General features: G+C 33.4%; 3 protein-coding genes across 4 annotated transcripts in view; 2 read left to right on the top strand and 1 right to left on the bottom strand.

Moving 5' to 3' along the window:
- LOC143910244 (uncharacterized) overlaps positions 1–24,511 on the top strand; it is a 64,147-nt gene extending 39,636 nt beyond the window's left edge. The window contains exons 2-3 of the mRNA XM_077428633.1: positions 20,919–21,094; positions 21,173–24,511. Coding sequence (XP_077284759.1) covers positions 20,919–21,094; positions 21,173–21,683 — 687 coding nt within the window. The 3' untranslated portion in view covers positions 21,684–24,511. The remainder of the gene's footprint in view (positions 1–20,918; positions 21,095–21,172) is intronic.
- The window catches only part of LOC143910245 (zinc finger MYM-type protein 1-like), a 727,250-nt gene that overhangs the window by 182,808 nt on the left and 518,731 nt on the right, over positions 1–25,711 (top strand). The window lies entirely within an intron of this gene.
- Positions 1–25,711, bottom strand: part of Fur2 (furin-like protease 2) — a 546,777-nt gene that overhangs the window by 278,762 nt on the left and 242,304 nt on the right. The window lies entirely within an intron of this gene.

The following is a 25,711-nucleotide window of genomic DNA, read 5'->3' as shown; positions in this document are numbered from 1 at the left end:
CCACGGGCGTTGCTCCAAAACCACTTAACCAGTTCAGCACAGTTCATATTAAACAGGTCAATTTCGACAGCAACCCGGTTAAGCAGATATATCGCTCTAGATATTGGATTCGTTGCTAATCAGATCGTAACGCGGGGTCAAGATTATATTTTTTAAAATGCATGTTTAAAAAAAAACTGAAATATTAAATCAGTACAAAAATAAATTTAAAGGTCGCAAAGCAAACAACATGATTATACCTAGAAGTTCTAAAAATTCTAACGTCATTTTATATATTTAATAAATAATGTGAAATAAGTCTCCTTACATTTACCAAAATGTCCAAATCCCCATTTAAAATATTCTCATAAATAATGAACGAAATACAAATACGGAATACACATTTCTATTGCATTCGATCAAAGAGATATTTTTGTTGGCGATTTTTGATTCGTTTCCAAGTGAACCACGATCATTTTCCGAAATATACGTGTAGCATATCTGTCGAGGTTGAGGGTGAATTCTATTCTTGGATATTCCAAGAGAAGAAAATCGAGGTTTCCGTGTATGCACCAACCAGCACTGCAACTCGAACACACAAATCATAAACCAAACCGAAATGAATAGATGCATACAGTAGCGGTTGCAACGGAGAAGATAGGGTTAGAAATAGTATAACGGAAGCGAACCGCTAGAGACAGGATAATACGAGTTATCTAATAAAACGAGATTTCAGACGTGAACGTAGATTTCATGATATATCGACTATCGAATGCACCACGCATATGAATCTTGCACATGACGTTTGTTTTTTAACCGCCTCGGTAATTAAAATAAAATCTAATTTCTTTAAAATTCAGTATCTCAATGAAAGAAACCTCTAGACAGACTTCAGCAATTGTTTCAATGTCAATGATAAATAACCTGTGAGTCGGTCTGACAGTGTATATAAACGAACCACAGGCAACGTGACTGTGTTTTATTCATACACTGAGAAGGTCCCTGACTACTGGCAAACAGGAAAACCTGCAAACTGGGAAAAACACTTGGAACGAAACGGCGTGAAATTGAGTTGCGACTACCCAGTACTACAGGAAAATTGTGCAGAGATTGACTTGCAATTTAAAGGTAGTATAGTATGCACATATGTATTTACGAAAATTGAAGAATTATAAAGAAAAGTTCATGTTTACTTACTATAATGTAAACAATCGCTTGTTGATGAGTTGATATAAGCGAAGAAACATACCTGTAACAAACAAAGAAATAAATCAATAATTGTACATTAAATTGGATTAGAGTAATAAAAAAATACAACTGAAGAGTATATACATACATATGTATGTATATGAACTGATTGAGGATCCCTTATTGTTATCCTAAAAAAGAGTTCAATTATGTTTCTATTATGTAAAAGCACCGATATATTAGTATTTAAACTAGATTAAAATAGTAGATATATTTATGCTTTTTTAGATAACTATGTATATCATATTTCATTGCTTGTACTTGTATGAATTTTCATTTTACAACTACATATGCATGTAAGTTGGGTATCGTCTGGTCAAATGAACCCGAGTTATCAGTAATGTTAATATGGCCTAATTTGAAATAAAAAAATAAAAATAAAATAATATCACTTTTTTATGAATTGTAATATGGAAATGAATAAATATGTTCTTAATTTCTGTACAGTTAATTATTATTTTTATTTTCTTTTATATTGTTGACCATTGTGGCGCATCAGGAATTCCTGTAATGCCACAATGGTCTAAACTTAAAAAAATATATACATATATTAAAAGAACTAATGTATCTTGTATATATGTACTTTTTATTCTATTGAACTAAAATACCGATTTTGGCGAAATTTTTCATTCCACTTAAAGTTGGTCTTTAATACAGTAAAAAATCTGGTCTCGATTTTTTAAAAACTTTTTAAGATGGTAAAAATAGCCATTATATTACTCCCATATTAACTTGCGTGTTCATCTCCAAGCAATAAACAAACTATAATATTTTCAACTAAATACATGCATATGTACATACGTATCAAAAATGCGAATTTAACAGTTACGAAACACTCAAAATTTGGTTCAATCTATTGAATAAACCTTTCACAATATGTATATATGTACATATGTACATATATATATGTATATGTAACATCAAGGTACAAGGGATTCTGAATGATGTGCGAGGATTAGATTAAACGGCCTATGCATGCTCGCTAATCGCTCACCCTACACGTTCAAAATTTTTCCTACATATGTACATATATGTATACGTATGCGGTATATATAGGTACATATATACATACATACATAAAATATATAAAATATTTCTGACCCTTCATCGAAGTTAGGAAATAAAAAAATAATTAATACAAAATTTTAAAATAAATAAAATACTATATAAATTTGTGTGTAGATTTCCAATTGAAAAGCCCGTCCAAGCAAATCTGACTTACGGCTAATTAGTTTTAATTGCAATAGAATCTATAAGGAAAGCAACGATGAAAAGGCAAACAAATATATCCAGCCCGATATAAAAAGCATATTGTTCGAGCATTCAGCAGCCAGTATATGGCCTTAGGTTAAATACAATCAGGGTTCACAATCAATTAGTGACGTCAATCACACATCGTGGAGCAAATTTAACGAGCGCGGACATTTACGGCGTTACCGATTGCGCAATATTGCGTCACAGATAAAAGCTCGTCGACGAACAAAGCGAAACCTCCCCGTCAACACCCCCATCCTCTCCTTCTCGGCTCCAAAATCACACTTCACCTCCACCCACAAGCCTGCCCATCGCTAAAATTTTCAAAGTCTCTATTTGAACGGTGTAAATGTTTAGTGTGAAAAGTCAATTTGCTAGCGGGCCGTCAGTTGCATCATCAATCTCGCCCGAAAATTCATCAATATCGGTTTATAACGACATGAAATGTCTCTATCGTGAAAATGATCATTTCGCCACATTACGATCCACGCTTTTTTCACCCTTACACGCTTTTATCCAGTGGTCGGACTCTCCAAGACGCCCGGTTTAATGTTCATCATAAAATCCCTACATAATACACATACATACATACATATACGCCTCGATATAAAAATCCTTTTGATTACGACGCACTCTTTCATGACTAATCATTTTCCTCATCAAATGCGAACTCGAATATAAAATATTCGACGGTTAAAATATTAAATAAACCGAAATCCAATAAATTGAAACAAAGGTTCATCCTATCCCTTACTATAGGTATTAAGTATAGTATATTTGCTAATTTCTTGAAAACTAAGCTCAAGTTTATATTGAAACTTTTCCATATCACTATTTCTGCCATAAAATTTCTAATAGATTGGGTATCTATTTTGAAAAAGGTCGTTTAATGGAGCTAATCACATTTATAACTGGTGAAATTTTCCATCTCACTCGCGCACATGCAAGTATGTAAGACTTTGTGCGAGCAGCATGCAAGCTGTGTGCCTTGCCTTACTGGGTTGTGTGCGAGCGCGATACCGGATGAAAGTCACGCCCGAACTTACACAATGATATGCCATGTGGTAGATAGAATATTTACACAAAAATATATGTATGTTCCAAATAAATTCACTCCCCAATTGTCTCCTCATTGAAAAAAACTTGGACCTTCTGATATTATTATTTTATTATATAAAACTCCAAGCGTTCGTCACACCCACGTACGTCACAACAATATTAAAAGCTAGGCATTTGTATACGTTTGTACGTCATTAGAGACAATGAGCATGCGCGATCTGTCAACTTACAAGCGTTTAAACAGTGGTGAAAAACAATTGGAAAATCGTTTTTATGCATAAATAAAATATGTATGTATATGAGTTTGTGTAAAAGCTTGTTATATAAAATTTATATGAGATAGTGAGAAAAAAAGTAGCATGTATAACTGTTCAATTACGCAACTTGTAAAATTAAATATTTGATATCCCATATTTCGGTAAAATATTAAAGCGATTTCACAGTCAGTGAAAATAGTAAACTGTTTGTAAAAAGCTTGTCGTTGTCTAACTATTTAATAACTTCGCAATATTTGAGTAATACATACATATGTATGTATGTTCAAATACTCGAATTATATTTATACGGAATACATCGCATATAATTTTATACTAAAAACCGGACATTTTATATATCAATATTTGCCGAAATATAAAATATATAAAAAACAATATCAGACCAAGGAACATACATACATACATATGTATAGGTACATACATTTACCGGACCTTTCGTTCGTCCCTTTGTTTATTCAATTTAAAAACCATTGTCGAACGAACCAACATAACAACGACCGTATAAAAACCGAAACGGACGACCAGCAGATTTATGGGTAATAATTGCGAACGTCGCTTAAGGGAAAGACGCAAAAAAAAGTATATAATAGGTACAAAGGTTGTAAAGGAAGACGGGGATTATCATTATAGCCTCGCGTAGATGGTGAGGTTATAAAACGCAAATAAATCTAAGATTAGTGTGTATGTGTGTGTTTGCGGGAAAACCTTGATTAAAGGTTATACTAGGCATCCGCGATTACCCAGTAAATATGTTATATTTCTTGGCGTCGACACATAATCACCAAGTGCGTGAGGAAAATTCACAAAATTTCCATTAAACGCAGGCGGCGGAAAAATTCCCTAATCAACACAATTTTCCGCACACATTTATATTTACAAAAATGGTTTAATATAATATTACAATTATGATATTAGTACTCTCTTTCATACTAAGCATATATTTATATGAACATAAGAATATTAAATAAATTGGTATGTATGTATGTAATCAGAGCGCAAAGAAATCTTGATGTTGGCATAAAGAAATTCAAAGGGTACTTGGATAGAAGAGTATCATATAATCAAGTGCAGCACAAGAAGTGAAGCAAAAGTGGATTTAATTACAGGATTCTGAGTAGATGATAATATATACATATTTATGTGAATGGAAAAATTATGTAATCAAATAAATCCCTAAAAATACGCTGGACACCCTGCTGGTCGCTAAGCGTCCAGTAAAATATGTCCGTTTTAATTTTAAATAATGCAAAGTCAATTATTGTAACTAGCTGTAAAAATCATTTTATCATGTATCAAACGTTGAATAATATAAAATAAGTGTAAGGAATGAAAAAAAACGACCGAAGCAGAACCGTCATTCCAAGGCGGATATCATTCTCACACTGACCGCGGCACGTACTGAATTCTCTCGCTCCCTCTCTCTCGCATCTGCGAGGCACGTGTACAAAGGGCCTTCCCGTAAAAATAATTTCTATAGATATTAAATAATGCTTTTATTTTGCAATGACATTATTCGAATCATAGAGGTTTTGACGAGGAATACATAATATATGAAGAGCCTACATTCAGAATATTTGGAGAAATAAAATAAAGTATAAGTCCTGGTCACTCGCTATCCATCACAGTACGCCAAGTGTAAACAAACAAAAAAAGTAATGGAAAAGTTTCAGAGATTATTTCATCACTTAAAAAATAACGACTTTCGGTAGGCAAATTGAAAAAAAGTAATCTATGTATGTAGTACTTACATATATTGTGATCAAAAGGCGATACTTAAGAGGTAATTTCTCACTAAAACAATATTTCATTAATTGATACCCAAAACATTAACAATAAAATAAAACAACATATTTAAGAATTGTATTCAAGTATGTACTCAGGTTTTTGTAATTTTTTGTGAAAATAGACAATAATCACCATAGCAGTGGCTACTATTTAAAATAGATAAATGCATTGTGCAAAAACGACAAATTATATGTGAGCAATTAAAATCTTTTAAAAATCAAGTCAAACTAACACTAAAATGAGTCAAACATTATAAAATTAAAAAAATTTATAAAAAGTTATCCAGAACAGAACTAGTATATATTAGAATAAACTTATACATACTGTTTATATGACAAAAAGCTTTTACAAATCAATATAAATAAGAATAATTTCATCAATCCCCAAACACGCTCATTTGAAAATAAAACCGTCTTACTAAAACAGTCACAAATTTGAAAATTATGATTTGCCCCCATCATAAAGTGGATACATATGTAAGTACGTTATTATTTTTGAGTCATCACGAGCCACCCGTCGAATTCTTCGTCGTCGTCGTCGTCGACGCAACAAAAAACACATTCGAGACTTTATGCGAGCGTACGTATTCATGGGGTCGTAAAGCGCGGGTCCGCGGCCTGGCTATATGAAACAATTTTTATTCGCGTCGTTAAAGGGCTTAGCGGACCACCCCTCACGACCTCTGGCCCTTAAGACCCACGGGCTTAACCCCGGCACTACCGGACGAATATAAACCGTCCTGGGAAAAATACACACATATGGATAAGACATCGGGAATGAAAGTGGGCGAAGGGGGGGATAAAACTCAATTTGTTGATGATGTTTATATATGCTAATCGAATGTGCATCAGGGTCGTTCAGTCTTTGGGGTTTTTATTGCCACCGGTGGTGAGCTTTTATGCGATATTAACGACCCGCGCTCGCAGACTTAAAGTTTAACCCTTTGGCGTATTAAGCGAGCCTCTATTGCTTCATTTAATACATTCTGTGAAATATTAGTATATATTTGTACGCGTGAATGAACCCTCCAAGCGTTTACTGTTATTGTGTGTGAGATTTGTATCTACCTATACATACATAGATACATACACATGTATGTACGATTATTTCAAAATATAAATTTCTTTTGCTGGTCGGATTTGGATATTTGTGACTCCAAGTCGATCGTTTTCTATCAGAGTTTGCCAATTTAATAATTGAAATGGTTCTTCTCAAAATTAGCTATCTATAGGTACATGCAAATCTGTTGTTTTGTATTAGTAACGAAATAAAAATTAATCAGGATTACGATCCACACTTTTTCTTATCCACGCTTCACCATCCACGCTTTTTATTATTTGTCAAAAACCTTGCAATCATTAATCCGAATAATCGGTAATAAGCTTTGCATGGAGAACCGACAAAGCCGCGTACGATATTGCCGCGCCTAAAAATCCACGCATACCAATGCCGCGCATAGGCAAACAAAATATACAAATTTTAATTTAATTTAATAAAATAGAATTTGTTTTTGAAGATAGGAGGATAGGAGAAAAAAGCTCTGTTTTAAAAATGGATTCCTTAGCAAAAGTATCCGTTCAAATATCAACGGGCACAACACTAGTATTGCATATATAGTATTGTATATTTGTAACTCGAGTTTTCAACAATCCCGGATTTCGCGGAAGTCTATAAAATGCTGGAAATTTACATATTTGACCATAGATGTCTCTATGGATGTTAACTGATATGAATTTACTTTGTATAATATTATGTATGTATCAAATGTACAATATTTCTGGCCAGGGAGGCGCATTGGGATTACCTGCTAGGCCTTCCTGGTATAAATAAAATAAATAAACAAACGTATTTTACAAGCATATAAATAATGTAATAATGTAAAACTGTAATAATGATTTTCATGTATATGTACATATGTAAAATACATGTATAAGCTTTTGGAAAAATCCTTACGAAATAGAATCATAATACTATTCATAGTGGAATCTGATTAAAAATTAAACTTTAACTGCACCAAAGGCGTCGGAAAATCGAGATCGTTTCCAAGTTTCGAAGCTTCCGGCCGCATCCAAGACAAAATACAACCCTGGGTAAAATATCTGAAAAGTTTGTCGCGCTGAAAATGGTCCAAAAGTACCATCGGAGTAAGGGTGAGAGAGCCGGGTCGGCTGAAAGCTCTCGCGAGATATACATACATATAACTATTAAAACCCCAAGCTGTATAATCTGTGCGAGATTAAGTTCCGGCGGATGAGAAGTGTGTCGCGATGCTCGTCGACTTCGGGAGCATTTAACCCCATACTCTTATTTAAGCCTTCAGCGTTTTATTGGAGCGATAAAACTGAGACAATCTAATAGGATATATATTTTCGTATCCACAGGACGAGACCGTACTATGAATAACTGACCAAGCTCTCCAATTACGTGACACATGGAAAAAGTTAAAAATAAAATAAAACGAGGATTATTACCAAACAACGAGCTACATATTATATTTTATATGAAAAATGAACTGCATAACATCTGAATACATTTTCACTTTAACCCATTATGATTTCATTGAAATATGTTTTAAGTCCTCGAAAGTACAGCGGACAAATGACAAAGTCCTTAGACAACAGCAATTAGAAAGTTTGCAGACAACTCTGCAGACTGTTCTCTAAAAAATTACACATGTTTATCTGTGTCTTATTATGAGGGCAACGATTATAAACTAACTATTATACTTTGTAATGGCAATCTACTGTAAGCTGGCACAAATTACACAAACACCTCTACAACTTCAATGATAGAATAACTACTGGAATAGTAAACTTATTGTTTGATAGAATTTAACCGAAGAGTTAGTGGAATTATATTTTCATTAGTAAAAATATAACCTCATTGATAAATATACATTGACGAACATAAATATTAATTACATACAAAAATTACACGTAATAATGTCAAAAAGCAAAAAATCAGTTTTATTTGTTCATGATGACTAAAAATTCAAATGGATGAGAATAAATATTCATTAGACTTCCAAGCATTTAACATTCAAAAAATCCGAGGCAGTGAAAGTTTTACATATGAGATGTATGAATATTCAACAAAAGTTCACAAAAATAAAATAATGAGAGCCAGTAGGTAATTTCAAAGGCAAACAAATGAATAATATGATATTAAAGTCGTATGATATATGTAATATATGTAAAAGCAATATCTAATATGTATGTTTATATATTTGAGAATATTGCAATGTAAAAACAAATGGAAAAAAATTAAATGTAAAAAGCATGATATTATAATACATATAGAAAATCCGATAACGGACTTATATTCCGATCCCTTTAACGTTATGAATTCAATTAATACACCAAAATATTTCAAAATGAATTAATACGTTCATTAAAATTACGCTTTATTTGTTTATGTTTGAAATTATTTTCTAGCCCCACTTGCAAATATTATACGACGACTCTTATTTATTAAAGGCGCAAAGCTTAATAATTTAATTTCGTAGACGGACTTAATCCCGCTAATGACTGTGAATTATTTCTTTAATCCTACGGCAAAAAAAAATTATTCAAGGCTGTATAATATCAATCATTCTTTCCGAAATTTCATTACAAATTGGAAGGATTAACGTTATGACATTTGTGTAGTAGTGACGGATTTTAAATGAAATTCCTAGCAAACAATACACAATAAACCGATCGAAAAGCGATCAGAGCTGCGTGAAATTACGTACATAATTCAACTTTGGAAACAATTGCTATAATATTCAAATTTAACAGAATAGGGTATTTGAATGACAAGTTTAGTGACCGACTTCAAACTATAGCTTATAACTATTATATTATTAAAGTCTTCAATCCAGATTTATCTCTCTATCTGCGCACAGCTGCGGGGTGAAAATGACAGGTGTCAAGACATTTAAGTATTTATTGTACAATTGTCGAGCCAACTTCGACCCGAGTTATTATTACGAATTTTGTTCGACGCAACTTTGTACAAATTACTTTTGTTAAGTTGCCACTGAGAAGTTTGCGAGCTTTCACACACGTTAAGCAAAAGCACAATTCATCTGTGGACTCTATATCAAAGTCGCGTCAAAACCGTTTAATTCTGAAAGACAATATGAAAATGGTTTTCTCCACAATACGTACATATGTATTATATGTATGATGAAAAATTCGCATTCCGAACATGGCATAAAATATTTCTTAGGGTTTTGGATACGGCCTAAAATAATATGAAACTTGATTGCTAACGCTTCATACTTTGTCAAGAAATAAAGATTAATTAATAAACCCGTGAGAAAGTTTGCAAGTATAGCAATTTTTCACTCGGTGCGATTTCTTTCACGCGTATATTGAACTTAAACTAATATAAAATTTTAAGAATAATAAAAATGTTGAGTTTTTGCCATACGTTATTAAAACTTTTCTATGACATCTTCAAAACTTTTACCAAAATCTTATAAAGAAGAATATTTCGGACTCAGTTTAACAAGGATAGGTTTTTCAACGGATTATTCAAATGTATTGAGAGCAGGTAGAACGACATACGGCGAATAGGATTATGCGGATAACGCAAAAAGAAACGGAAATTTCCCGGATTTCGGCAAACGTTGATTTCGAACAAAGAGAGGGAGACCGGAGGAAATCTGCGATTATAATAAAATGAGAATTCAATTTCGATCGACTACAGCTGAAGTTGTAAAACGTATAGCGTACATATGTATGTACATTAGTATGATACACGGATATACATATGTATGCAAATACTCACATACAAATTGAAGCGAAACTGTACACTGAAACTAATAATCTTCTCATAGGATTTACTAGCTAAGTACTCACTCCATCCATTTCTGAGGTCTCTCAGCCAAATATGTCAAACGGTATTAGATATTCATATCTGTCTACCGAGCATTCATGGATAAAGTTTAAATCGTGATGAGACCCCAGGGAAAGACGTCTTGTTATACCGCTCAGTGTACATAACAGTTAACATGAATTGTGAAAAGAGGTACGACAGCGAATGTTTCCTAATTTAAATTACGAAAATATTTTATTTACGGCAAAAAAAATTCTAGATAAAACAAAATCAGTGACGGTGCCAAGAAAAGCGTGAACGTGAATGGGACTAAACCGAAAAGCAAACAGCGTTTGTCTAGTAAACGTACACAGCTATTACGTGACAAGTTTTCCCTATATCAAGAACAATAGAAAGTATAAGAATAACAAATAAATTACTATACGAGAATTTTACAGCACATATTTTTAAATATATGACTAATAAATAAATTTATGTCAAAAAATTTTGATCTAGTTCAGATGAGTGTAAGATATATGTATGTATGTATTTTTAATGCTTACTAGTATGTGGTCTTCGTATCTTGCGACCGTGCAAAATGCAATGGTTTATGCTAACCGAGAAACTTCTGCGAAACGTTGCCAAAAAATTAATTCGACTGCCGTCGTCAGCAGGAAAGAAAATAGCAAAAGATGACCTGAGCTCCCTAATGCAACATTTCAACTTTATGGCCGAGAAGAAAGGAAATGTAGCAAAAACGGTGACTCGATATTAATTAGAAGAATTGAATGTGCCATCAAAAGACTGCTATTCAAACTATAAAGAAAATTTTCCCAACAGTAACTTTTTGGCGTACACAAAATGTTACTTATTATAATATTAGACGGAATAATAAAACGGACGCCATGTATGTTTTTGGGTATATGGGTATGTATGTATGTATGTGGCGAGTGCGTGGAGAAGTATGGAGATTTCAAAAAATCAGGAGTGTACGTTATGCACAGGGACGTGGCGTGACGACCGATCGTGTATAGGAGACGCAGGGAAGCGAGGTAACGGGGAAGTGGGAACCTGAGCGCCTGACATGTGCTCCTGATATTGTGCGCCTGAGTTGGAATGGGTGACGTCAGCGTCAGATGCGCCTAAGCATACGCAGGATTGTGCATACACACATCCACAAAGACACATTCATTCATCATTTAAGGGCGAGCGTTTAATGAGCGCACTCAACATTTTTAGTATTAAGATGCGCGCGCGCCTATGAAATAACTTAAATTGTATTTTAATTCGTGTATCAATTCCTTTCTGAAGCCACTCGTTGGAATCAATGGGCACAACACTAGTATTAAATAATATATGATTCGCCGCAAACTTTATTTCACAGTCAATAATTAACATTGACATCCATTCAACTGAATTATATAATATTCGATCTTCATTTCAAATATTTAACGAAGCGTAAACCGCAACACGATATTAAATTTGCATAGCGAAATTTTAATAAATTAAATATTCTACATAAAGTGCATCAGAATCATAAACATGTTTTATCAAATAGAACACAATAAAACTCACTCAATCATTCAAAGTATGCTAAAATACATAAATGTTGGGAGTATTGCACGAATTATAACATACAAAATTCGATCAATACTCCAATTATTATAACAAAAAGAGTATTGATTCAATAAATCACCACTCCAATACATAGATTGGATGTTTATTAAAAATCACCACCAATTATAAATTCATCAGTTCGTACTTTTCTCTTTGAAAGCAATACGCGAACTTCGAAAGCGAAGTTGTGGCAGTCTCTCGACACCCTAAGTTTATATCCATCGATCGCAAACGAAACTAATAGTTGTTAATACTTAAATGAAAAGGAAACGCTTCCGTAACCAAGGTGTAATTTTGTCAAAGGAATATGATGAATGGTCGGCGACTTTGTATCGCAAAGAGGGCCTCTAATTAATTATGACGTCCTTTAAAAGACCCTTGATTTGCGGTACCCAAAGGAGACCTCCCCAATTCGATGCTTTTTTTACCGTCGTCAAAGGCAAGCTTTCAGACTCGAAAAGGTTTTATTCGCACTCATTTTTTTAATATATACAAAGTTCACATAGTATGCAGATTATATATCTACGCATATATAATATTATACATGTATTAGATCATGAAGCTTTTATTGTTTCGAAAATGTTACGTAGTATTTACATTTTAGTTAGATTTATTTTATTTTTCCTTATGCCTTTTTATATATAATAAATATGTACATATATCAAATACATATTTTATTTTATTTTACATAGATACATATATACCAGAAAGGCCTAACAGGTAGACCCCAATGCGCCTTCCAAGAAAATAAATTGCAAACATTGCGGCATTTTTATTACATAAATCGCTGTCTTTCGAGAGGCCGAAGAATACGAAATTAACAATTAATTAATCCATAAAGATATCTATGGATTTAGACTTGTACATAAATTATTACATATTGTACATAAATGATTACATATTGTACATAAATCAAATTCAGATATTTGTAACATAGCAGGTAGGATGATTTTGCCAATTTAATGGAGGAACCGTTTCAACAATGAAATCAGATAAATTGGCAAACTCTGATAGGAAACGATCGACCCGGAGTCACAAATATTCAAGTCTGACCAGCAGTATTAAATATTAGCACGGGATCGATCCCGGTAACCTCTCGGTGCTAAACATAAACGCAACCACCGAGCCATACTGCTGGCATACATATACATATGAATGTCCTTTCGTTTTTACAAAACACAAAGACTACATTTTCAAAACGATATACATATATTTAATTAGAAACATGCACTTTACCATGGCTTATTAAATTATCTAACCCATTTATCTGGTAGTTGTTTTCATGATTGATTGTGATTTATGAGTGGAATTTTGATTTTCTCTCTTCCATTTAGGCCTCACAGGGATGTTTTGTATTTGCAGATGGTTTTTATTTATTAGAACTGGCTGTAGGTGCAAGGCATTATATGTTTTATATTTGATGTTTTTACGTATCTGCTATTATAATTGCTATTTTTTTTATGATTATGTATAAATGTATTATTGTCTGTGTTTATAAATATGTTTATATTTATTTTTCTTTCTCTCTTTTCTTTTATAAGACATTCCTTTCTTTGTTGTTTTTTATAATTTGTAATTATTATCATTACTAGTGAATAGCCCGATGAAATATCATCGCATGGGTATAAAATTATTATATACTCGTATAAAACTAAAAAAAAAATCCAGAACCAGAACCGTTATTTTCGTAGACTCTCATAGATAGTTTTCAATTCTTTATTTGTAATAATTTTCAATTCTTAAAGTTAAAGTTAACAAAATGTTAATTAAAGTTAACAAAACGTAATATTTTCCGATTATACATAAACGGTCATTGACCTCGAAACGTTGAATATTATTATTACACATAACAAATTATGTGCATATATATATGATGTGTATTTACAACACGTATACTGGGCGAGGATATGGCGTGGGGCGCGGGCTCGTGAGCACATCGCGTTTGGATCGGAGGGTCCGAGGTTCGAATCTACCATCGATAAAACTATGATGTATTATATCACTTGATGGCAGCGAATTAATTGGATAATATGTATATAGAAATGATTCTATGAAGACCACCCCCACTCCTCAGATTTTTTTCATCATGCTATCTGTCGCCTGAGACATTCATCACATTTTCTGGCCAATTTCCTAGCATGTGGGTGAAATTCTCATTGGCATTTCATTTGCGGCTAGAGGTCCAAGTTCAAGAGGTCTCTTCAACCTCTTCATTGGTCTGGCAGCCAACAGCTGTTTAGCGAGCTTGTGTTATGGTGAATTACATACATCATCAGGGACAAACCATGGGGCTTCAAAAATTACTCGCAGGATTTTGTTTTGAAATTTGAAAGTTGTATCCCATACAACCATAACGGTTTTAAGTTGGACATGTATATATACAAGGAGCTTGTTTTCCATGGTCAGCGTTGAGTTCTACGCAATTAGCCAATAATGATTTCTGAATTTGAAATTTGGTTGCTTCCTTTTTTTCCAGATGTGTTTTATTCATGTTAGCCTGCTATCCAAGTGCATTCCTAAATATTTTGCTTCTTCTGCTTGGGGAATTACCAAGTCGATTAGACTTGCGGGTGGAAAAGATTTCTTCATCATTGTAAATGTCACATGTCACAATCCTCAGAAATGGTGCGCAAAATCAAAGGTACAATCTTAACATGACCTTGTTTTAAGGTCGAGTGGGGGTAGTACTTTATAAACGAAACGCAATTTACCTACATATGCATGTTTGTATGTACAAATAAAATACAAGAAAATTATTTCCGTAACAAAAACGTTTTTAAGGGTGAGTTCAGTTTCAACCCATCTGAATAAATTTGCAGAAGTGAGCAAGTTGTATCTAGCAGTATTCAAGTATGAAGTACAAATGAAGATTTAGCATTGCTAGAGTATTGCTTTTAGCTTTATTGTTGTTTGTCTGGCGAGTCCGTCTGCCGCCGTATGAATATTTATCGTCCGGCACGGGGAGACAGTTAATTTGATTACCCGCCGGAAAAGAGCCCGTTTTTTCCCCCGTTCGTTTCGTTTTCATTTTCGTACCGTTCGTTTTTCACCGAGGTTTTCACCCGGACGACCCTCTCTCGACCCTCGTCCGGGTCGACAACGCGAATAATATCACTATTTATCACCGCGTCGTTTTCAATTTTGACGACTTTTCCATTATGCTTTATCGTTTGACAATCGACATCGATGCCGAGCCGTTCATCAAACGGTTTTAATTGAACGCCAACAATGTGTCAAGCAACGTGACACTTCGTCCTTCAAAGTATTATTTTGAGTCTCTCGTAGGAATTTCAAACAATTCATTCATTACTACACACTATTTCACCATTTCAATTCAATGTGTGGGGTATTGTAAAATACGTCTTAGTTAGGAATTGGATAAGCGCTCTGGTGTATTCAACTCACTGTACAGTATAAGTACATATATGTATACACATGTACGTGTTTGTTCATCTTGTCATCCATGGATTTCATACCATTCGTCGCCAACACGATTTACGTACATCTCAATTATTCTCCTTTCAACAATCAAAAATCTCAATTTTTTCTCCTTTCAACTTCTCAAAGAGTCCTTATATCAACTCAATAAAGAAATGTAATTGACAAATCTCTGCACAAAGACTTACACTTTCTAATATGTATGTATATCGTAATAACGATGCTCAATAAAAGTACTAAGTAATTAAGTTCATTAATTACATAACTCTAGTTGTACTAAAAAATATCATATGATTTAAAAATTTAGCAAAGGTGAATCTAAAAGCTAAGATATGTACTTATTAATTAATCTATAGTAATAAATTACAATATTAATTAAACTAAAGAAAAAGTATGTATTTATGTTTAAGAAAAGGGAAATAAATATAAAGATGTGTACGATTATAGGTGTAGACACACAGAGTGGTACGTGGCACGTGTTTTTTTTAAATAGTTCTGCATATGCATAAAAAACGCTAGCAACCCAAGTCTATGCCGTCGCGATCCTTAGCAAAGCCTACCCTTGGAGTGTTTTCGGTGATATTTTATTCCTTTAATGGCATAGATGTGACAGTGATTCCCATATTTAAAATAAAAATAAAAAGATTTGAAGAAATTTAGGAGAAAATTATAAGATCGTACGAAATTACGATGATATGAAAACACGCCTATTACAGCTTAAGTCTACCTAGGCAAAAGAGTCTGCCGTACTTTTGAGTGTATTCTTACCATAGCAGTATCCTATCCTGCGTAGTAAATTACCTTTGGCCTTTATTAAGTGTTTATAAGTACGTTTTAAATATGAATTTATTAATCTTTGACTTAGAATGACTTAGACTTAGAATGTAAAATGCGTTTAATTTTAATGGTACATTACAATTTTTTGCTTTTATACCTATATTACATACATTTTTATAAATTAAAAGTTTCTTGATATATAATTTTTAAGAGTCATTAAAATTTAAAAAACATAAAAATCGAATCACACAATAAAAAATAGGTGAATTTTTAAATGAAAAAAGCGGGGGATAACTTCGTGAATCGTGGTTGTGTATATAAAATTGGGGATTCATTTTTGTGACAACATTTTTCCATACAATGCATACTAAAATTACCAATATTACAGATTGTTTCATATCTGACAGTCATATAATATGTTTAAGTACAACCATCTCTCATTTTACGCGTTTTTGTGTTAAATAGCATAATATATGTATATATATATATATATATATATATATATATATATATATATAGGTAGCGAGAAATGAATTTGTTGCCACAAATTCAAAATAGTATTTGTTTCTATTGCCAAAAAAATATGCTTAAACAATTGTCACATCTATGTACATACATATATACCTATGTACATATGTGTGTGTACTAGACACTCCAAGTTTCATACCAGTTACTCAATTAACATAAAAATACTGGCCATATTAAATACCATTTAATTTGAATCGATATTATGAAAAACTCGTATAATGTATTCCATTTTACTCGACGAACTTTGAATTCCATCCGAATGGAAAAACTTTTAAAAGCAAATAAAACTGTCATCAATTATTCAAGCTCACGATGTGTGTATTTAAATATGAATATCGTATTTACCATAACCGATACGTCGAATTTGAAGCTACGTATGCAGGGGGTAATTAGTGTATTTTGCAAATTGAAAAATGCACACATATCACGGTCGAAAAATTACCGAATCACACGTGCAAAATGAAAAAAAATAGCGTAGTTGACATTTAACGCTCGCACGGATTTATGCGCATTTAATGATTGATGGTGCACGCAAGCGTAACCGAACCGATATGCAAACTATTCATCTTTTTGACATTTTCTCAAAAAAAAAATGCGTTTTAATATTTCACACTCACGTTCCCGAGCGTAATTTTTACGCACGTGTGGGGTACATGCGACGATGTGAAATTTATTCGGAGCTTTTTATTAGAATTTATATGAACGTTTTGATGCGATGCAGTATGCCAAAAGTCGCCACGTTCACAAAGTGACATTATTACGCATTCGCGTCACACAAACGCCCCCAGTTTCCACTTGTGCGATCTTTCAAATGCTTTTGTTTTATCAGATTTTTGTTTTTTTATTTGTTTTCGACGAGGCAATTTCGCAAGTTTTCCGTGCTAAAGAATTCGACACGCAAATGCGAGGCATCGTTTTTAGATAGCATACTGTGTTGTAGCAGAAGCTCTGTCGTACATGCTCTTTGAATCTGAAATTACACTCGCAGGACAACCTAAAACAGGCTTATCGTAAAATGTCAATGCAGTTTTATATAATGTCCCGAAACGTCAATTGTATTTATGTCTAGACTGCTCGAAACTTTTGACCTTAATTTTTTTTGAGAAATTTCTCGACCGATTATAATTGGTTGAGAAATTTCATTTCAAATTCAACAATTTTTTTCTACTTTCAGCCCACTAAATACAAATATGAAATAAAAAATTTAGGTCGAGTATCCAATTTCAAATATTTTTTTACTTTGTACAACGCTCATCACAAAATTCAACAGTTTTAGAATAAAGTTACTATCAAACGTATTTAAATTTATATTTATACATATGTGCATATTTTATAATCATACAATTATTATCATTACACGTGAAAATATTCGTTTTCAGTTATATGAAAAACTGAAATTCATCAAAAACCCTTATTATATGTATATACATATGTACATAATATTGTAGCTTGTACGTGAAGAGGGGCTCCCGAAAGACAACGAGTAGTATTGAAGATAGTCGATTGTTGTTCCGTCGACAAACCAGCTCCGAATCAAGCACGGAATAAATATGCAGAATATTTATATACAGCGCATACTTTCAGCACAGAGAGATCATTGGTCGATGGGTGGTGAGACCTTATTGGCTGTTGTATACAGCTTGTTCATACGTCAAGGCCTTTTTGTCGTAAATGCACAATCATGCCATTAGCGATGGTAAACCAGTGGTCCAATAACGCCAATTACCTAGTCTGTACATTAAAATATTTGTATGTATAAAAAGTTTATTGGGTATTTGTATTTTTTTTTTTCAATTTATTTATTTAAATTGGCACACACACGGTAAAAAATAATAAAGAAAGCGGTACAGTGAGACAAAAATATACAAATATAAATGAAAATATTATATTCCATTTACAGTGAGCACCACAATTACATATATGTACGTACATACATATAATTTTGTTTAATTTTCATGTGTAAATATAATTGTTTATAATTATTATTATCATTACATAGTTTCGTTTAGCTCAACGGTGTACTTATGTGGAAGAGAATTTTTGCAATAAATTTTTGACCCACTTCAACCGAGCCAATTTTCTTGAAACTTTTGCAAACGTAAATATTTCCAATGAAATTACAAAATTCTATCGAAATTCTAATTTACCCCTCTACCAAATAACAAACTTATTTGGTCATTAGCGAGTGTTGATAAGAACTATATGTATGTATGTTTAATACATGGTATCTGTTTACTTGATTTCCATACCAATTACTCAACATTCAGTACTTGCACTAATATGAGTTTTAACACGATACTATTGTTACTAATATTCAAATCCAGAAATACGTTTCCATTATGCAAAATTCACAAATTAATCCGTACGTGCTGACGTTTTTATAATATGATTAAAAACTACTTATATCGCCATATAATGTGGCGCGCTCGACGGCAAGATTATCCTTGCGCATCTCGTACAATGAGGTCACAGTGCTAAGTAAATAAGCTCCTTTTAACCCCCCCCAGGACGTCTCTTGGGGGTGTTTAGAAATGCACTATGCGAAGTATCGTCTTCCAAGACTCTCACAAAGGATCAGCCGTACCACCCCATCCTCCATACCACATACATTCACCGTGGAACTTTCTTTTGTTTTAACAGGACCCTAAAGCAAAGAATTTCCAGAACGACATATGTAAATTTGACGTATGGAGCGATAGAATTATCTAATTTGACATACTATCTAATTAGAAAATGTTTCCAAACATACAATCTATTTTTTTTCGTATATTTCGCGATGGCTAAAAACAATAACAGGTACCCATCGAAGCCGCAGAATTTCCATTAAATCTCGCAAAGCGATGCGATGAATCACCGAGACAAATTGAAATGCAAAATTCCACAACGGATTCCCATTCATTCGTTCAAAGGGCGCAGAGTACACGTCTCACTACGCGGAAAAATAAAGAAACGAGATACATATAATACTTGAGTAGAAAACCGCGAGACAGCGACGAACAAAAACGCCGACCTCAAACATTACATCATTTCCAAGTGTTAATTTATCAAATTCAACACCCGCCCCGAGAAAACAGTGCCAAAATAATAGCAAAGCACCGGTGCTCTCTTCCGCCATTTATCAGCCGGGAAAATCCTGATTAAGCTTAATCTGTAATCGCGTGTTTGATCAGCGGATTGAATCTGGAGACGCCCGGATCGCAGTACATCTGTTAATCTCGGTGAGAAAAGCGACCCCACCCCTCGGGGCTATCTTCGCACAGCTTCGTAATTAACATCTGAAATGAGATTACAGACTTGGCTGCTGATTAAAACTGCGATTATCGGAAATTTCATAGCAGTTGCCGGTTATAAGCACAATTAGAGATTTATTGAGCTTTTTCGCGCAAAGTGTTATTAATCGACGCGATTCTCCCTATAGATAAACATTACAATCGTTTCACCGGGTAAAACCATTTGATGGAAAATCGCAGTTTTATTTATTTCCTATACAGAATTCATATCTTATGATACATAAATATCGTCGATTATTGTTGTCTTATGCTGTAACTATCTATGTACATATGTATATAAATAAAAATGTTTGTTGGTCTCGGAGCCCTAGATCGAAGGACTCCCATAAAAAAACGGCCGGCGAGTGTGTTAGTCCGCTATTCCACAGCATTTAAATTTGATACATACATATATGTATATGATTTATCTCTTCCAACCCCTTACTTGTGTATATCCTAAATGGGTTTAAAAGAGTTCAGTATCCGGGATGGAAAACTCCCTTACAAAATCGCTTAAACGACACTAGGAGTATGTTTGACATATCGTGTGCTATCGTTGTGTCTGGACGTGTTAAATCGTTCGCATTCTACCATGGAGGATATTGTTACTATAAGCCAGAGAATACTCGCGGACCTTTCAAAAAAAGGATCTGGTGCCAATGTCCTTACCAAGGACAGGGTGCGATACATCAGCGACGAAATTAAAAATATAGTATCCATCGCACGCGTCGCTTTTAATAACCTGGCCTCGCTAAAAATCGCTGTGGAGTCCCTCCAGACTATCCACACTGATGTCGGTGAAATAAAGAGGATGATGTGTCGTCCCTTTCCAGCAGCTCTGGCTCCAGCTGTTTTTGTTGAACCTACAACTCTGCAATCGGGCGAGGTAACATTACGAGAACTCTCCACACTGTCAACTGAATGTAACAATACTACAGTACATAAACAAACACCTGTCAGATGCCCGTATGACGTTATAGCGGCATCCTCTACCGTTTCACCTCCGCCTTATTCAGCTTCAACTTCACTCGCGTCTGCTTTAGCTTCAGCATCTACTCCTGGGTGTGCTACTGTTTCTGCTTCTACTGTTTCTGTTTCTGCTTCTCCTCCTTCTCCTATAAAACCTGCGAAATCTTACAGTCAGGTCGCAGCGCTATCTTCTACTGCTTCACCTCTGCCATCTTCATCTTCAACTACACTTACATCAGCTTCTGCTTCAACATCTGATTATGTTCCTGTCTCTTGTGCTCCTGCTTCTGCTTCTACTGTAGATCCTTCAAATTCGTTCAGTCAGGTCGCTGGGACTTCTTCCGGGAGACTGCCATACACTCGTGGATCTGGAGCACCTGATAAAACTTTACAGGTGGCCACTATTCCGAAATTGAAGAATGTACACGTTTTTAATTTGGCAAATAACTGCACTTGTGATACTGTGAAACAGTTCATATTAAATAAAATTAAAAATAAAAGAATCAACGTTTCTCAGGTTGCTAAAACTGACATGTGCTCGTCATTTAAAATTAGTGTAGATACTGAAACTTTTAATATAATTATCAATCCTGAATTTTGGCCTATAGGTACTGGCATAAGAGAATGGTTATTTCTCAAAAAAATCTCTTCGAAACCGATTGCCCAAACCCGTGACCCGTAACATTAAACTTTATTATCAAAATGTGCGGGGTTTAAATACAAAACTCAAGGAATTCTACAACAACGCCGCTTCTAGATCTATTGACGTCCTTGCTATTACTGAAACATGGCTAAACTCATCTGTACATGATGCCGAAGTACTTGACAGCAGTTTCAATATATATCGCCATGATAGATCTGCCAGAGGTGGTGGTGTTCTTCTAGCAGTTAAAAATACAAATATTATTTCGGTTGAAAGACTTAGTCATCTTGAGGACATTCATGAATGTGTATGGCTAAAACTAAGATTTGTTAACATTCCTTTTTTTATATACATATGTACTATTTATTTTCCACCAAGATCTCCACCAAATATTTATAAGCGATTTTTTGATTTAATTATATCTAATTATTCACATTTAAGTAATGGTCGCATTTTTATATCTGGAGATTTTAATCTGAATTCTTCTAACTGTTTTCCTGATGACCTTAATTTTTTTATATCTTTATTCAACTTAAAACAAATTAATACTATTCGAAACTATTTTAATAATTCCATGTTGGATTTTCTATTAACAAATTTAGATTGTCAGAATATTATTATTTCAAATTCAGTTGATTCCTTGGTTCCTGAAGACAGCTATCATCCTGCTCTTGATATTCATTTAAAATTAACTATAACTTATTCCTCACTTCGTTTAATAAATAACTGTCTTAATACCTCTGTCCTAAATGGATGGTTATTTACAAATGTTGATTTCAAATATTTAAATGATATTCTTTGTAATTGTCAATGGGAGCGAGTTTATGAGTGCAAAGATGTTAATTTGGCCCTCTCTAATTTCTATGACATTATATATTCTATTTTTAATGATTGTTTTCGGTTGAAAGGATTAGTGACGAGTAAAAGGATTTATCCGCCTTGGTTTACTAAAGAAATTATTAATCTCTTAAAAAGTAAATATCAAACACATAAACTCTGGAAGAAATCGAGCAATCCTCTTATCTTAAATAATTTCCGTATTTTACGTACGGAAATTAAGAAATTAATTAATAATGCATATAATGTTTATGTAGCTGATTGTGAAAGTTCCATAGTTAAAAACCCTAAGAAATTCTGGAACTTCATCAATTCTAAACGTGTAAATCGTGTAAAGTCGACCATTATGTACAATGATTCTGGATTGTTAGAGGGTGATCAAAACATTGCTAATGGATTTGCCGACTTTTTTAAATCAGTTTTCAATAATCCTACTGATTCCATGGAACCTACCAATGACTCGGAATTTACTTTCCCCACTTTAGCGATTAATCATCTTGACTCTTCCGATCTGAAATATGGCTTTCTAAAGTTAAAAAATATTTATTCTTCCGGTCCTGACTCCATCCCTAATTACATCCTAAAAGGATGTGAGGTTAGTCTCTTAGAACCTTTAAAATTCATTTTTAATTTAATTCTAAGGAACTCTTCATTCCCCAATTTATGGAAATGCTCTAAAGTAACTCCTATTCATAAGAAGGACGATAAATCTTGTGTAAGGAACTACAGACCAATAACTATCTTGTCAGCGCCAGCCAAAATGTTTGAGGTAATATTACACAGATACATTTTTAATCACTTTCAAAGTATGCTCATTGATCAGCAGCATGGCTTTCGTCCGGCCAGATCAGCTATTACCAACTTGTTATGTTTCTCTAATGACATAACCAGCACTTTGGATTGTAATAATCAAATGGATGTAATATATACTGATTTTGAGAAGGCGTTTGATAAAGTTGATCATAAAATTTTGGTTAGTAAATTAAGTTTTATTGGATTTACTTATAATCTTGTTGGTCTTTTTATTTCTTATTTACAGGATCGACGTCAATTCGTTAAGTTTGGGAGTTGCTTTTCTTATGAGTATGTTGCCACTTCTGGGATTCCCCAAGGATCAAATCTTGGCCCTTTATTATTCCTAATATTTATCAACGATATTCAATCTTCTATTCACCATTCTAAATTTTTATTATATGCGGATGACTTAAAAATCTATAAGAGAATAATTGATTTACCTGACGCTCTTTATTTGCAAGAGGATTTGAATTCTATTTATGAATGGGCTAATGTTAATAAACTTCCCTTCAATATCCTAAAGTGTCGGGTCATTTCTTACTCTCGTTCTCGTTCTCCTATTAAATATCCGTATAAATTTCATGATTCTCTTCTTCAGAGAGAATTATTTATATCTGATCTGGGAATAGTCTTCGAAAATAGTTGGAGTTTCAACATTCACATTGAGAATATCTGTGATAGGGCAACAAAAATCCTTGGATTCGTAATCCGTAATTCGTCTGAACTAGGGCTCACTGCCATTCGTCTCTTATATTGTACATTAGTTCGCAGTGTGCTCGAGTTTGGCTCCATTATATGGTCTCCCTATCAACTTCGTTACTCTCTAATGTTGGAACGAGTCCAAAGGAAATTCCTTAGATTTTTATATCTGAAAACATTTGGATTTTATCCATATCTGTTCCCTAGTGCCTTTGTCTTGGGATCTTTGGGTTTCAACTCCCTGGCAAAGAGAAGAGATTTATTTCTTGGGAAACATTTCGTAAAATTACTTAGAGGAGAGATTCACAATCCCACTATCCTGGAGAAACTAAAATTCTGGGCCCCGGAAAATCGTAGAGTTTTAAGAAAACATGATATATTTTTACCAATTAGGGCTAAATCAAACGTGCTCATGAACTCCCCCCTCTCGAGAGCTGTTCGACTCCTTAACTTACTGGCACAATACTTGGACCTATTCGATGCCAGTTATGTTGAGTTGGTGGAACACATCCTAAATAGCACGATATAAATTTTTCAATCTTATTTCTTTGTTTTTATTTTGTGTACATATTTTTTACTTGATTTTTATTATTTTTTTATGATGTTTTTTTTTATTTATGATTTTTATTATTTTCTTATGTTTTTTTTTTTTTATTTATGATTTTTATTATTTTTTTTTATGATGTTTTTTTTGTAATTTTTATGATTTTTATTATTTGTATTAAAATCACATTGACGCTTTGGGGCAACCTGTCAAGTCTCTGTGGTATTGATTTTTTAAAATAAAATAAAATAAAATAAAATAAAATATTATACCTCCTAAAAAACTAACTTGTTAGGACTCTGACGTTACTCATGCGCAGGGCGAAGCCTGGTAATATCCGAGTTTGCCGGATAATACTGACTCATTGTCAATAAAATCGATTAGATGTTTCAAATTCAAACAAAATAAAAACCGCAAACTAGAAAGCAATGTCTTAACCATTTTGTAGCAATGTGGCTATTTCATTATTAAAATATATATAGATATATTTATATATTTTAAAGATAATTTGAAACTATTTAAATGGAAAGCTTAATATTGTAATTTTATTATTATCAAATGATAAAGATAAAATGTTTTAATAAAAAACCTTTATCTTTATCTTAAATCTTAAAAAATGTATCCCAACATATTTTTTAATATTGTTACAGGATTTTGATTTTCCTTGAGAAATGACATTCTTGCGATATTGTAATTCCTTTTTTTATTTTTGATGAAACCCCTCATGTTGTACACGGAAGCAGAATGAACATGAGAACTCGAATGAAAAAAAAACATGGGTAAAAGAAGACATTCGTCTGCGAAAGGAGAACCGGAGAAAAATAACACTTTCCCTCAGGTAGCAAATAATCCAACAAAATAGTAGGGAAAAATATAATATTTGAAACATTTGCGTCACGGTCATAAAACGGCCGTAATGGAAAAGGGTCCATTCAAAGTATCCGGTTTAACGTTCCCTTTCGAATTTCCACGTAATATGAACCTATTTATTGCGCCCAGTACCTCACATTTCCATATAAAATATATACGTACAAGTTCATTTCATATTTGATTGCTATTGCGTTTTTATTGACACTTGAATATATTAGTTACCGATACCGAATCCAAAATTTCAAATTGAAACCGAATATCAATGTACATACACAACACATATGTATGTACATACACATAATGTATTGCAACGGAAAGGAAT

The sequence above is a fragment of the Arctopsyche grandis genome, chromosome 4, assembly GCF_051622035.1.
Source record: "Arctopsyche grandis isolate Sample6627 chromosome 4, ASM5162203v2, whole genome shotgun sequence".
NCBI classification, from domain to species: domain Eukaryota; kingdom Metazoa; phylum Arthropoda; class Insecta; order Trichoptera; family Hydropsychidae; genus Arctopsyche; species Arctopsyche grandis.
Note: the sequence above shows the minus strand (reverse complement) of the source record. Positions and strands in the feature narration are given on the sequence as shown.